The 16,019-nt window shown below is 38.0% G+C and overlaps 3 protein-coding genes across 4 annotated transcripts; 2 read left to right on the forward strand and 1 right to left on the reverse strand.

Annotated features, from left to right (window-relative positions):
- Window positions 1–3,200: 3,200 nt before the first annotated feature.
- Window positions 3,201–6,373, forward strand: LOC103964374 (probable inactive receptor kinase At4g23740). Its single transcript, XM_009377306.3, is given in 5 exon segments — window positions 3,201–3,718; window positions 4,167–4,597; window positions 4,600–5,029; window positions 5,031–5,425; window positions 5,533–6,373. Coding segments are annotated over 4 exon segments (1,872 nt in total). The 5' UTR covers window positions 3,201–3,718; window positions 4,167–4,215; the 3' UTR covers window positions 6,198–6,373.
- A 169-nt stretch (window positions 6,374–6,542) lies between these two features.
- Window positions 6,543–8,666, reverse strand: LOC103964375 (myosin IB heavy chain). Its single transcript, XM_009377307.3, has 4 exons — window positions 8,194–8,666; window positions 7,669–7,987; window positions 7,002–7,060; window positions 6,543–6,877 (listed from the first exon to the last, which is right to left on the reverse strand). Exons 1-4 carry the CDS (start codon window positions 8,483–8,485, stop codon window positions 6,846–6,848), a joined length of 702 nt encoding a protein of 233 aa, XP_009375582.2. The 5' UTR covers window positions 8,486–8,666; the 3' UTR covers window positions 6,543–6,845.
- A 1,485-nt stretch (window positions 8,667–10,151) lies between these two features.
- LOC103964376 (ubiquitin-conjugating enzyme E2 10) lies at window positions 10,152–13,037 on the forward strand. Of its 2 annotated transcripts, none has more exons than XM_009377309.2 (5): window positions 10,152–10,318; window positions 10,448–10,527; window positions 11,889–12,016; window positions 12,417–12,521; window positions 12,601–13,037. In XM_009377309.2, exons 2-5 carry the CDS (start codon window positions 10,458–10,460, stop codon window positions 12,742–12,744), a joined length of 447 nt encoding a protein of 148 aa, XP_009375584.1. In that variant the 5' UTR covers window positions 10,152–10,318; window positions 10,448–10,457; the 3' UTR covers window positions 12,745–13,037. The 2 variants fall into 2 exon arrangements, with proteins under 2 accessions (XP_009375584.1, XP_048427110.1); XM_048571153.1 differs by lacking the exon at window positions 10,152–10,318 and adding an exon at window positions 11,465–11,599 and having other exon boundaries at window positions 10,453–10,527.
- Window positions 13,038–16,019: the final 2,982 nt, after the last annotated feature.

Consider the following 16,019-nt stretch of genomic DNA (forward strand, 5'->3'; position numbering starts at 1 on the left):
CGACATTCCTTCTTTACTCATCCCTTCTCGCCCCAAATCTAGTATTTTAGGCTCAAATACATTGTATAAAAAATAAATCGGGAATAGCGATTGGCAAGTATGATGTAGCAATGTTCAATGAATTTATGACCTTCTTCCAATTTGTTTTTTCAAATGTTAATTTAGTTTCAAGCTCCATTATTCTTCCTAAATTTATCTATTACTAGTTTTACGAAAAAGTTGACAAATAAATCAATTACGATAAATTGACACGTTTTAAAAGATCATAACCAAATTGATATTTGAAGAGGCAAATTTAAATCGTCCTAAGTTTTGGGGGACATTGCTAAAGTAGGTGACCCATTCGATTGTAACCTTTGGATGCCAAATTGCTAATTATTGACCAGTACAGTATGACTTGGAAAAATGGATAAGAATTGTCTGCCCTTCCATTTTAGGTGTACTTCTGTGCATTCTGTTTGTGTGGTCACGGTTAAGTCATGTCAACATTTTATATTATTATTTATTTTTATCTTTTTATTCTACAAAAAAATAGCAATATAAAATGTTGACGTGATTTAATCGTGACTACATAAAACAGGAGGGCACGGAAAAACACCGGAAGTGAAAGGGTGGACAATCTTTGTACTGAAAAAATAAATGAAAGGCTCTGATGGTTCCAGTACACTCGTCAGCTCTACATCAGAAGGCCCACGTTCCTTGTTCTTTTCTCCACGTGGCAACATCTCATGGACCACTGTAACATCGCCTACAAAGCCATCACCGTTGATTGATGCCTGTGTCGGCCTAACCTAACAGCAATTTTCGCGCCATCTTCGGTAGGCGTGTGAAATTTCCAATGGGACTAAAGGAATGAAATACACGGATCCATGTGTTCGCATCGAAGAATTCAAAAATCTGGATCAATTATTTTAATTTTGCGGTTCTTATTAGTTTATCTGTTGATTTACTTCATACAAATTAAATATACGAATCTCTTTTTTTTTGAACAACCTGAATTTTTAAGTTCGCTAGCTCTGTAATTCGAGATTCATAGAGGATCTCGATTGGTATTATGGAGGTTAGGTGAGCAGTGCAAAAGATAGTTGCTAATTTGTCATTACTATTGATTAGTGTCCTTAACAATTTCAATAATTGATGACCTATGCATTAAATTTAAGAAAAACTAATGAAAAGAGTTTGAAAGCTTTGAGTTTTAACGAAAATGATAAAATAAAGGGTAAAGTGAATAGTACCAATATTGACTTTTTAGTGTAAAAATGTGGTTTTTCATTAAAGTTAACAGTATTATAATCTTTTCATTAAAGTTTTCTTAAATTTAACACTAAAATAGGTGATTACTCCCTATGATTAACAATTTAAAATAGAACTGAGTACCAACTTCATATCCTATGAAATTATGAAAAATTACACACATAAAGAAGTACCTAATCCATTGGACCATTGCATTTTTATTGTCATTTGCAAATCTCTCCTTGAAGAGCTAACAACTGTTAGTATTGCGGTGTTTTGAGGTACATAAACGTATTAAGTTCGGACATCAATAACTCGTCTATTAGGGCTTTCACAACTCATTCATTAGGCCTTTTACAATGATTTAGATGAGTACGATATTTATATATATGGACCAAACATCCTTAGTTTGATTTCTACAATGCTACTCTACCTTAATGTGATTTCAATATATTAGTACCTAACTCACGAGCTTGATATATTAAACTCACGAGTCTAATATATCGAACTCGCTAGTATTGAATCACCGTAAAAGTGTGATTCATATATAAGTTCAATAATTAATATTATACTTACTTTTCTCGGCCTACTAGTACTAGATAAGGCCTTAGATGGTGTGAAAATCTTTAATAGATCATGACGTAAAGACCATAGAAGCGGTGATACATTACTCAGTTAAATGTCTCAATGGACCATAACGATATAAGTTAAATGTACTTTAGAAAAATTGCAAACATTGATGACGTACTGAGTTGCTTTAACTAATTTTATACTCGAAGTTCAGTGTTTGATTTAATCGTCGGAGAAAAAAAAACCAATGGAAAAAGTACTAATTCCACGCACTAATTGAAAGTGGGGATTTGCAATTTGACTATCTACTATAAAATTGGTTTACTTGAGTTGTTGTCCATCGAGACGTCATCGCCTCGCAGGAGTGGTGACAGAAATATGGCTCCAAACTTTCAACATTTAAAAAAGAGGAAAAATACAAATTTCTTTTTGGTACGTAATTACGACAAAACGATAAGATATTAAACAAGAACATAGTTGGCTAGAAGAAAAAAATAATCCAATGATTGCGTCCTCTACAATTATATAAAGGCTTATTAATTAAATTACGTCTGAAACTGTTACTCAGTCTCAATTAATTTATGGAATTGATTTTGTTTATTTTGCTTTGAGAAACTGTCGTTTTTAATTCATTTGCTCTCACTTTACACCTATTTTATTAAAAAAAAAAACGTTAAATTCAAACCTAATAATCATTTATTTCTTTCACAATTTGCTTTGCCAGGGAGACCAGTCGACTGAACTGAAGAGCTGAATGGAGACACGATAAAACAGTTGTATAAAAAATGAGATGTCTAAGGATTGGTTCAAAAAATATTTTAGGAAGCACTTTAAGTGCTTTTCCGTAATTTACTTGCATTTTTACTAAGGATTGGTTCAAAAAATATTTTCACAAAAAACGTTTTCAATGATTTTAAAACGAGCTAAAGAGTTGAAAATGACAAGTTTCAAAAGTAAAATGAGAAAAACCAAATTCACCGGGGTAAATTGCAACCAAATGATAGTTTTACAGAGTAATTCAATTAATAAGCCTTATATAAATGTTATAATAGTAACTATCTATTATTTGTTTATTATTTAAAATTTATTTCTGCATTGAAACAAAATAGTTGCTTATGCAAAAATAAATCAAATTAAAGATCGTTTAAATGTTCACCCCTATAACACAAATGAACATTTATCCATACGGAATTGTTACTTGTACTTTAAAATTTTCATTTTGCTCTTCAAATTTTATATATTTAGCAAGAAAAATACATTTATGAAGAGTCTAAAATGAGATTTCTGACGTGCTAATAATATTTTCTTATTCATATTATCTTCAGATAACGAACGAGATAAGTTTTTTTAAGTGATATATTTATACATCTAAAATACGTCAATCACGAACTGAATGAAACAAAATATGCCTAAAAATGAAAAACAAATTCTCGAGCACACCAACTGCACCACCAGCGTTAGACAAAATTATTCAACCATTGTTTAACTAATAATATTTAGCGTCTTCTTCGTCGCTTGGTCTTCTCCACAACAGTCCACATGCATCTTCCCGTTCGTACTCTATAAAATAAAGCAGCGATCTTTCCACATTGGCTCTTCCTTTTCTTCTCACCAATAAACAACGAATATCTTATCCATGGCTTCCTAACTTCCCTCTGCATGTGGCCATGCTCCCCCAAGCAAACCCCACCTCAGTATCTATCTCCACCATAAGCGCCTCGCCACCACCATCGTTGCACCCCACCCGTTTGCGAATTTGCACCAGTGAGACCGTCTGTCAAACCCCGGCAATTAGTCCTGCGTTCCCAAATGACCCAATTCTGAAAGTTGGGTTTTGTAGAAGGGAGCAAGGAGGGGGAGATTTCAAGAGTTGGGTTTGTTTTTGCCATGTTTGTGGTGTGATCTGAAGCAAAAAGTAAGTTTTTTTGTGTGTTGATTTTATGTGAAAGTGATGGGAATTAATAAAGTCATTAGTGTGGTATTTTCTTGGCAGCCTAACAAAGTAGGTGGGATTAGGAAAGTCTATGCTTTTCACCACTATCCTAATGGCTAATGCAAAGTTTCAAACTTGATAGAACTGCTTTTTTGACTGGATCTCCAAATTCAAGGATTTGGGATTTAAAGCCGCTAATTAAGTCAACTTTAGGACTCTATACATTGTCTTTTAAGTGGATGACATCCGCCCCGTTAAATACTCTTAGATTTTTAGCGTGCATCCAGCCGTTAAATTGTCACACGTTGATGTATTCTAGAATTTTTGCTCTGCTTATATGATCGGGACTAATATACATTTTTACTAATGTTTCTAATGGTTTTCTGATTCTGATATTGTGATTTTCTTCTAATCCAAATTCATGGTGTAGTTGTGATCAAAGACTTCAGAAGCAGTTTGTGTTTGGATTGCTTGAGAAGATGGAGAAAAGATTAGAGCTTTTGGTCGTTTTGGTTACTGGGGCAATTTTCTTGCATGTCACTGCGGACCCAGTTGATGATAAGCAAGCCTTGTTTGATTTCATTCACAACATTTCTCACTCAACCTCTATCAAATGGAATGAGAATTCTTCTGTTTGCAAAACCTGGACCGGCGTGGTCTGTAGCAAAGATCAGTCCGGAGTTATAGAGCTTCATTTGCCTGGAGCTGCCTTACATGGTCCAATCCCACCGAGCACTCTTAGCCGCCTTTCGGCGCTTCAGGTTCTAAATCTCAGTTCGAATACCTTGACTGGTCCATTCCCTTCTGATTTTTCCAAACTCAGAAACTTGTCTTCCCTTTGTCTTCAGTACAACAATTTCTCTGGCCATTGCCTTTAGATTTTTCGGTTTGGAAGAATCTTACTGTCATGAATCTCTCAAATAATGCATTTAGTGGGAATATCCCTTCCTCGATTTCAAGTTTGACTCACCTCACAGTTCTGAATCTCGCTAACAATTCGCTTTCGGGTGAAATTCCTGACCTCAATGTTCCTAGTTTGCAGCAGCTTGATTTGGCTAACAATAACCTCTCAGGGAATGTGCCTCAATCTCTTCAGAGATTTCCAAGTTGGGCCTTTTCAGGCAACACTCTTGCGTTCCTTCCTCCAGCTCTTCCGGTTCAACCACCTAATTCTAAACCGAGGAAGAAAGTGAAACTCGGCAAGCATGCAATGCTAGGTATTGTGATTGGTGGATGTGTTCTGGGATTTGTTTTAATTGCTGTTCTGATGATCATTTGCCGCTTACAACAAAAAGGGTGAAAATGGGATAGTTGAAAAACCAAAGAAGGAACTCTTTTCAAAGGAAGGGCTTTCTCGGAAGCATGATAAGAATAACAGGATTTCGTTCTTCGAGGGTTCTAATCTTGCATTTGATCTGGAGGACTTGTTGAGGGCGTCTGCTGACGTTCTTGGCAAGGGAACGTTTGGGACGACATATAAGGCAGCTTTAGAAGATGCAACTACTGTTGTGGTGAAGAGGTTGAAGGAAGTGAGTGTGGGAAAAAAGGAATTTGAGCAGCAAATAGAGATTGTGGGAAGTATCAGGCATGAGAATGTAGCCGCGCTGAGGGCGTATTACTATTCAAAAGATGAGAAGCTTGTTGTTTATGATTACTATGATCAGGGAAGCGCCTCGTCGCTGTTACATGGTATATAAGCTCTCCTCTCTACCTTTTTTTTTTACTCAAGATCAGATTATTACATAAAAGGTTGCTTAATTGGTTCTAATGATGTTTATGCATCTTTAATCTTGCAGCTAAAAGAGGAGATGGCAGGATTCCACTTGACTGGGAGACTCGACTGAAAATAGCAATCGGTGCAGCAAGAGGCATCGCTCATATCCATGCGCAGAATGGTGGGAAACTTGTCCATGGAAACATAAAGGCCTCCAACATCTTCCTCAACTCTCAAGGATACGGTTGTGTGTGCGATGCTGGTTTGCCAACACTGATGGGTCCAATGCCCCCACCAGCAGCGCGTACTGGAGGATACCGAGCCCCAGAAGTGAAAGACACCCGTAAGTCTTCCCCTGCATCTGATGTCTACAGTTTCGGTGTCCTGCTACTCGAGCTTCTCACCGGAAAAAGCCCCATACACACAATAGGTGGCGAAGAAGTTGTTCACTTGGTCCGGTGGGTGAACTCTGTGGTCAGAGAGGAATGGACAGCAGAAGTGTTTGACGTGGAGCTTTTGAGGTATCCAAACATAGAGGAGGAAATGGTAGAGATGTTACAAATAGGAATGTCTTGTGTGGCAAGAATGCCTGAGCAACGACCAAATATGCCGGATTTGGTGAAAAGGGTGGAAGAAATTCGTCAAGTAAACATCGGAACTCGACCATCATCAGGAATATCTACTCCAATCTTAAATACGCCGACTCCTCCATCGGAGATAGCAGGACCTTCCTTTCTACCCCAGTGAGATTCTTTCTTAGTTCTTAGTTACGATATAACTCTGTCAAGTTGAAATTCATTCGGATTTGGATTGTAGTTTGTATGACAATCTCATATTTCATCGATAATCATATCGGTTAGAGTTATGATGTTCGTAAACTTATTTAATTGACGAATTCAATCATAACCTGCTCTTTTTGTCAATTTCTGGGTAAATGGTTACATTACATGTCCAACTCTATACGCATTTCAGACTTCAAACTTACCGATCCTCATAGCTGAAGCGAAATCTGGACGAGAGACCGCATCATTGCTATACATGGCAATGTTCTGAAAGAAAGTTAACGGTAAAAAAACACTGGTTCGACCTGCATTGAAGGCAAATGTCTGCAATTGCAAACAGTTTTTGATGGATTCTCGAATCTACATACAATGTCAATTCAATGGTTTCATACATCCAGATAAAACTGGTTTGAAGTTATAAAAAATTACATGTATCTTTCTTTCGTATAAGAATCACACTGAAATGAGAGCAAGAGACAACGATGTCCTTACAGGTCTGGACTTGATGGTGAGCAGAACCTTGCCATGAAATAGCTAAAGAATCATTCATCTTTCCGATGGACAGAGCGGGTCTTTTGCAGAGTCTACGAAACACAGCAAATCCAATCTGCACTCACTTCTTCAAAATTTTTGTTCTAACGCCCCCTGAAATTCATATAAACCGAAACGACTTAGGGTCACCTAATCCAGCGTAATCATTTACCGAAGCAACAGGGAATAGTTGGGAAAATTGGAAGTGGCAAAAACGTAAAACAAAAGGGTACCAGACCTTCAGCTTCCTCAAACTGAACCTCCTTCACGATTTCTGCCGCTGCATTATACTCAAAACTGCAAAAATTGTATATAACACGCATTCCGTTACAAGATATACAACTGCAATGCTAACATAGTTGGAAAATAACAAAACATATACAAGTAATGCCGAGTATTAGGTACTCCACTGAAAAAGTAAACCGTAAAGGAAAACAAAACGCTCCTAAAAATGATGCTTTCGATCATTACACTAAGGTATTGTCTTATATCATGAAGATTCTAAGAAAGAGCAGTCGTGCAAACAAGCAACACTTTCCTTTTTCTTTTTCCAGAATAAAGCAATCTAACATAGACGCCACATCTGCGATATCCCACATGTCCCCCTCGCACAAAGTAAAGCTGATATTCCCATCTTATAGCATCGAACAAGTGGTAAGGACACGGTAACATGCTGCGCTCAGAAATGAATCTATTGACTCTCTACTATTGGTTGTAGGCGTGACAGACACAACAAGGAATTGTCTGATACAAAATATCAAAACGAAAGACTTGTGCTAGTAGAAACTTGTCTAAGATACCGAATATAACCAATCCACAATGCAATCAATCTCGAGCTTCCTTACTATCCGTCTAACACGAAAGGCAATAAAAAATCACAATAAGGAGCATAAATTTGCATTTACCTGTTAGCGAAGCAAACATCAAGTTCGTAATCAGAAGCACTCTTAGTAGCTTCAACCAAGACAGTAACTATTTCCGTCTTGCGAGTACTGGCCATGAGCACATCATACTCGGTAGGAACGATAATTGCAAAGAAATTATCGCTCAATTCGCTCAAGCACATCTTCTCCACAGCTGCAAGAGCTATCCTCCGCTTAAGCGCATCGGCATCCGGGTCAACAATGTAGATGGCGAAGTCAGTGATCATCAAAATGCGCCGCTTCATCTTCCCGGAAGCAGTAAATTTCAACACTTTATCGGCAAACAGAACCTCCTTATCACCTGCAATATCCAATGCCAACGGAATTCAAACAAATGATTGCAGCGATTGCAATTTCTAAACCCTAAACCAAACACAGGAATTGGATTTCCCAAATCTTCATCCCATTCAATACCAAAAAACAAACGAGAACTAATTCAAAACAACAGAAGTTTGATTTACCAAAATTGAAAGCAAGAATCGAAAATTTAATGGAAGAATTCAAGACCTTGTTTCTGCAAGACTTTCATCAGGTACGGATTTGAACGGACGTCGAGGTAGTCGCCTCTGTATTCTCTGCGAAACGAAGCTTTTCTTCGGACCTTGACGCCCATGAACGGCTCCTGATCTTCAGTCACGTTGCCGTCGGACGGCCTTGCCCGCATACCGCCACTGCCATCTCCGTCGTCGTTGTCCAGGGCTTCCGAGTGGTCCTCTTCTCCGCCCGCCACATCGTACTTGGGAATCTCGGGTTTGAATTCGGCCACTTGGACCCGCCTCGGAACCCTTAATCGCTCCATTTTCAGCTGCCGAAGGACAATCAGACGGTGAGGGAAGCGGAGCGAGGTGGCGTGCCCGGGTGGTGGTTAAGGCTAACTTGCTCCGGGTGTGCGCTGCGCACCATGTGCAGCAATGGGGCGGGCTGGTGAGTTGGATTCTCGAATCTCTAATCAATCATCCACTTTACGCCAACGGCGTACAATAGACATGTCGGCATTGGGGGACCAGCTCAGCAACTGTATGCGATCTTGGACGTCGGAACTGGGGGACCCACGCGTAAATCTACCGTCTATCAGACAAGAGCAAGAGGGCCAAGTGGTTTCCCTCGTAATCGCCGCCCATTCCCGCTCTGGTGGATCGCGGAAACGTGTAGGACAACTGGCATCAAGTAGATAAAATTGGGATAATTAAGTTTAACTCCAAAATGTGGTGTCAAGTTGAAGGTAATGACAATATGTAGTAATTTTGTACAACGTTCAATTCTAATTGGAAATTTTAAACCACTTAGTACTACAGTTTAGTGATATTTTTCTTCATTTGAAAGTGTAAGGTCTTAGGTTTGAATTTTGTACATGGCGAATTCAATTTCAAATTAGGTTGTCCATTATTTGGTTTAGTCGAACTCTCCCTTCCCTTAGTATAAAAATATCAATGTTTTCAAAAAAAAAAAAAATTATTGATAATTTACATGGCACATATTTTTAAGGCTTTTTATTTGAAATAGTGCTAATATTGGTATAACTTTGCACTTTGATCACTATAAAATTGATAGAATTGATTCTTGTGTTTGTTCACTATCAAATCACTTTGGTCCGTTGTTTAGTAAATTGAGAGTATTTTTGTCATTTTGACTCTTATTTAACAGATTTTTTTACGGAATGACTAAATTGTCGATGGACAAACTCAGAAACCACCAATTTCGAAACTATTTTAGCTATAAATCCACATTAATTTACCACAGACCATTTAATACTACAGTCTAGTAATATTTTTCTTCACTTATAAGTAAGAGGTCTTAAGTTTGATTATTGTCCAAGACAAAATTAAACCACATTATTATGGCAAGTTAATTGTAAGTCACTTTCTCATCATCTTTAATGTAGATATTATCTGTTGTTGAAAACAAACAACAAAATATTAATATACTACGGACTAGCAATTACAAACATAATTTACTTAAAATTAATCACACATGGTAGACGGTCCGCCCACGGATCCAATCATCGGTCTCCGTCCCGAACGGTTGACCTCTCCGTCAAAAACTTCTAACCAATGGGACAATTGGCGGCCCGCAGAAAGACCAAGTCGTTTCCAGCCGTTCAACGAACGCGCCTGTGGACTTTTTACCGGGAGCGGCAAACTACGTCGTCCCATTTAAAAGTATTTGTTTTTAAAATAATTAAAAGTGCGAAGAACATATTTTTTATAAAAAGCATTTTAAGTATTTTAAAAACTGAAAAATACTTTTTATAATAGCATTTTTAATCATTTTAAAAACATATATAAATAAATCATTATTTGACGATGGCTTTCGGCGCCAAAAAAACAAAAACAAGAACCAAAAGAAGAAAAAGAGAAAGAAAAGGAAGGAGAGCCGAGGGAGCGATTATCGTAAAGATAACGCCAAGTGGGACCCAGACAGAGGGAACAGAATTTTAAGCCAATCAACGACAACAGGTCGATTCCAGGAGGCGGACCGCAGAAGCATTTATAAAAGTCGTTTCCCCCATCGTCAGAAATCAATCGCGTTTCCCTTTCTCTTCCGTTTCCGTTTCCGCTTCCGCTTCAATCGAATTCGATTCGTCGCCGTCGTCACCTCCGTCTCTTTCGCTCTCTCTAACTGGTCCTATCAGGTACGAATACGATCTCTTCTTCTTCTATTGTGAGAGAGAATTGAGCTGCGTTTGTAGGTGTGTAAGCTGTTGGTTGTGTCGCATGGCTTTTGGTTATGGATTTTGATCTTTGTGTGTTGATTTATCCAGGGTTTCAAAGATGGCGTCCAAGCGGATCTTGAAGGAACTCAAAGATCTGCAGAAGGATCCTCCTACGTCCTGCAGCGCCGGTAATCTCATCTTCCCGTTTTGAATTTTTGAATCCGTGTAGATGCTCGCATGAAATTTCTTCTTTAATTTATCAATTTCCTCTAATCATACTGCTGATTGTGATCCGTTGGTGCTCCGTAGATGTTTGGTTGTCACTTTGCAATGAATAATCTGAAAATTTGAATTCTGTAGTTTATATATGTTGTAAATGTGTATGGGAAAGCGAAACTTGTGTGAATTAGATCAGAATTAATGTAAGCACGCATGTCACAATTCGTGGTCTCGATGTGCCGCCCATGCTGAGATTATAATTGTGGGTATATTTCTATATAAATAAAGAAGAATGTTTGTCATAAAAGTAGATGCTTTTCATCGGAAAATGATCCGGCAAGGATCCTTTTCCTAGGGATCCCTGTGATCGTGGCCGTTCATCGTACATTGTGCGGTCAGAAATCATTTGAAATTTAAAATTTAAAATTAAATATAAATAGTACCTAACAAGAACTAACTGCACGAACGGCCATGATCACAAGATCCCCAGGATCCCCAGGAAAGGATCCTTTTCCCTTTTGATCATATAACTACCCTCCTGTAATGATTTGTTCTCGTGTGGTGTTAACGGGTTTAATTATAAGCATGTGTTGGTGTCGTGGCATAAAAAGTGACACAAACACCGTCATCATCTGCAAACTTGGTGGTACAGGAAATGTAATTGACCATGTCACGAATATGTGTGCTTAATGCTTTGTTCTTCATATCAACTCTGTAACTTTCTGTATTTGACTAATGTTCTCACGTCTCACGATCGATCTTGTACCATTCAAGCACTATGGTTTGGCATACCATTCTTGGGCGATCTTGTGAGAGAGCTTGCTTAGCTAGCTAAAAGTGATTTTGTACGCATCATTTCTGGATATTTTCACCCTTTCCAGATTGTAATGGATTCTATTGATCCAGCTTGGCTACCTGGTCAGATGTTCAGATTATGACGTCGTCTGCAGCTGGATTATCCAGTCTTGTCAGGGGCTTTACATACGACCAGCTGGTTTAAATTATGAAGTTTGCTCTTCATGACCAGACACATTCAAAATGGTTATTACTCTTCCTGCACTGCATATGGAAGTGAATACAATATATAATCTCATTTGCATATGCTTCTATTTTCGCTTTATGATTATGCATGGTTGCTTCAGAAGATACACATATGTATTTTTACATAGGAAAACAGTTGTTTTGAGGATAGATAATGTCCTTTTTCACGATCTTTTTATGTTATCGATCTAGGACCTTGTTTACGCAATCTGTGCAAGCCTGCTCCATTTCCTTCAGTTTGTATTATTCCATTAATTTCTTGCCCCTGTTTTCTTTGGGGATATTGCAGGTCCCGTTGCAGAAGACATGTTCCACTGGCAGGCAACAATAATGGGTCCTGCAGATAGTCCATATGCTGGTGGTGTTTTCCTAGTTACTATTCATTTTCCTCCAGATTATCCCTTTAAACCACCAAAGGTACTACTAACTATCCAATTCTAGCAATGAAGTGTTATCTTTGAACTTCAGTGGTCGACATGATTTGTTTTCTCTCCATTATTCTCGGAAAACTTTGAAAATTTTAACTAATGATGTGATGGATTTTAGATGTGGTTCGAACTTTAATTAATCCTGTGATATTAACTTACCACCCTCAGCACAACGTCTACTTTGAATACCCATATTTTGAACTGTTTTTCGTAGTTACACACTAAGTTTTCTTCGTCTACCACTAAGTTTCAACCACCACCAGCATTTCTACTTGGTGCATCCATTACCCCTCACATTTTCTCGTTCAACAATCTGTGTAGTTTTTATGATCACGGAGTTCTGATTATCTCTTTTTGTCTCCATCACTGATACCTTGATGATTCTGTAGGTGGCATTTAGAACGAAAGTATTCCACCCAAACATAAACAGCAACGGAAGCATTTGCCTTGACATCTTGAAGGAGCAGTGGAGTCCTGCTCTAACTATTTCCAAGGTACCGTCTCGTGTCCTGAAAAGTGAAAGCTCTAACTGTTCACATTATATAAGTTACCGTTGTTACTTTTTGTCATCAGGTGTTGCTTTCCATCTGTTCTCTGTTGACGGACCCAAACCCCGATGATCCACTGGTGCCGGAGATTGCTCACATGTACAAGACAGACAGGAATAAATACGAGACGACAGCCAGGAGCTGGACCCAGAAATATGCCATGGGCTAAAAGAGCGTGTGGTATGTGCCATAGGAAGGCTCCTTTTATCGTTCTCGTTGTTTTAGTTTGTGTAATGTCTTGAATCCTAAGAAAAATGGACCAAAATGAATATTCCATAACTTGTCCTCCCGAGTGAAAAAAATTGAAAAAAGCCAACACATGTTGCTTTGATTAATTGTTTGTATGGATAATGTGATCTTTCGTTATTTGTATTTTTTAGATAAAATTGGGCCTTTGGAAATTGATAAGAAATTAAAAAGCCCGAATAATTCGTATTGGGCTTGGGCTTAAGCAAAATTGAATTCGCTGATTAAAACAAGGGACACAAGTCCCACATCGGGAATTAGTGCTATTCGTGAGACGTTGCTCACAGCACTCGGACATTGCTCAACCAAGTACCACCCAAGAGGGGGTTAGGAAACATGCCTAAGGAACAAGAGAAGGGAAAGAGACTGCCACCGACCCAGGCCACGATTAGGGTTGGTCGCGGCTAGGGTTTGGAGAAGCTGGAAAGCCAGAAGGGCAAAGGTCGAGAGAGCCGTTTTGAGTAAAGGATTTGAACTCGGCCATGAAGGGGATGCATATGGTCTTGCTTAGCTGACCTAACCCACATCTACAATAACCACGTAACTTTGGTGTACTACTTATGAGTGAAACCTCGATATCGGGGCTCTCCTACTCTGTTGAGGCTAGCTGAGGCCTAAGAGGCTGTTAGACTAGCGAACTCCAAATCTAAAATCTCTAGATTTGGGTGAGGCTGGACCAAAATTTTTAAACCCTTGGGACCTATTAAGGTTTGTGGGACTGTATCCACAGAGGCAGTGGATTCATAACGTCCCGTCCGTTGTGTAAATTGGAGTTTGCAAAGATAATAAGAACTTCTTAAAGTAAATTGTCAATATAACAAAATAAAAAAATCACATCCTCTCCACCAAAGATGAAGAGTAACCACGCTGATTGGATTATGTATGTTAGTCAAGAGTGTATGTCATGAATCGAGATCCTCTCTAAATATGTGTCTCCAGATCTTTGTCTCCGGAAACGATAGACCAGTTGACCTGAATCACTTATATTAAATTTTGTAGTCATTAGCACATTCCATTGGCTCACCTCACATAAATCAAGGTTCTAGATCTGTCTTTAACAACCCAAATCACTTCATCCTTAAGCTCCAGACACAGAGATCTGAAGAGGATCTCAGTCCGTTTCCTTGTAGTTTGTTGTTGATTTGTCCTCTCGAGTTGAGATCCATCATTTATATTAATTGGGGTGGAGTAATTCATTGGAACAAAACATTCCCTTTGGACCCAAGAAAAAAAATCATTGAAACAATAGTTTGTATTTCTCAATAGGGTTTACAATGAAGAACCGAGGAAATTAGTACTGTGTAAAGACAATTGGTAATGAAGTTGTGGATACACATTTTGGTAACGAAATTTGCGGACAACCAATGGGGAACACTCATAATAGGGTTACAAGAAGGGAGGTTTTCATGAGACTGTGCATCGTAAACGAGTCAATTATTCAGCTCGTTCTTTCATTGTAATTGGTCCCTCGCTTTCATTACATCGTTATAGATTGTATCGCAAAATAATTGTTGGGCTAATTAGTTCGAATCCACCTCCTATAAATTTGAGTAATTTTATTTTATGTTAAAAAAAAGGATTAAAGTAGCAATGCATGCTGAATGCTGAAAGTAAGACTAATCGGCACAGGCATTAATCACACAGAAAATTGTCCACACAAATCCTCAGTGGTCACAATCATCTCACAACCTCGCAGGGAAACTAGGATCAATCTTGATCAACGCTGCCACTAATTATAGTGGTAACTGAACATGGATTAATGTAATAAGATAAATGTTAAGGGGACTCTCTCATAGTGACTTTTCATGAAGTTTCTGTCACCTTACAGTTTAACGTCAATTCTCGTGCCACAATATAAAATATTATGCTAAAAACATAAGGTGATAGAGAGTCTACGAAGAGTCACACTTTTGAGAGAATCTGTTTAGTGTTGCTCATGTAGTGATCTTGGTTTTAGTCATACCTCAAGCGTTTACTCTGTCATGGGATCTTAATTTTTCTAATTAAAAGGATTTGTTATCAAATATATTTTTTTAATTTTCAAATATTGTATCGAAATTAGACAACATTTCTAGAAAAGATACAGAAGAAGTTCCAGAAAGTCACAAATAAAGAACAATGCCTAGGAATGCAAAGACCAATTTAATACGTTCAACTTCCCATAAATATATTATATATACATACAGTTATATAAATGTATGCATATGTGCCCCTTTGAACTTTAGGTGCCATAATATTAATAAACTTAAAAAATCAAGTGGAGATGGTGACCCATGTTGCATATTTGAATATAATTTTGGCATGAAATTACACGTGTCAGATCTTCCTCATGCAAGAATCTGAGTCCAAACCCTAACTCAAAGAATAAAATAAAATCCGGCATAAGGGTCGTGCCCACGAGTGGGGGTGAGCATGGTCCCTGGAAATCTGGTTCATTACTATTTGACGGATTTAATCCTGATTAGAGTTTTATGTACTTGGGGTCTTTTGTCTCCAACGCGCGAAATGCCATTTCTACTTTTATTGACAAATCGATATCCTAAATTTAGAATATACAGAAAAAGAGATTCAAACTTGAATACAATATAAGAGAGACGTGGACAAAATATTCGAGCAAACTTACCAAATTCACATCTGCAAGTACTCTAATTTCATATTTGAAATATCACGAGATGATTTTAAATCTTACAAGTATTGACTATCTTATAAAAATGGCCGAAAATGTAAAAAGATGGAGGTTTTTAGTGTAGTTTGTTTCTAAGAAAGACAAGACGTCATGTACAAAACCCGACTCGTCTCCGTTGGGTTGAAGACTTGATCAAAAGGCTGAGAAAACTATGACTTCCTGTTCCACTAGAGACTTTTTGGAGGAAGTTAGGTGCGTGTACATCTGTGAAGCTTCTGCTTGCTGCAGCAAAGCAAAGCAGTTATCGAGCAGAACATGTCGATCAATAATCTAAATTCCAATCACTTCTTAAAATACTAATGATGGGTTAGATGATTATTGAGCACTAATCATTGTCTGATTTCGCACTAATAATATTCACTAGAAAAGGCTCTCTCTCATGCACGCCACCGAGTTAGAAAGGATATGATATTTATACCGATTTGCAACGAGTCGTTAATTTAGTTACAGCAAATCATAATAACAAGTGATAATTTACTACTGAATTCACTATAAAGACATTGTTCTAGCAT

The sequence above is a fragment of a genome, unplaced genomic scaffold (assembly GCF_019419815.1).
Source record: "Pyrus x bretschneideri cultivar Hongxiangsu unplaced genomic scaffold, Pyrus_bretschneideri_v1 Contig57, whole genome shotgun sequence".
NCBI classification, from domain to species: domain Eukaryota; kingdom Viridiplantae; phylum Streptophyta; class Magnoliopsida; order Rosales; family Rosaceae; genus Pyrus; species Pyrus x bretschneideri.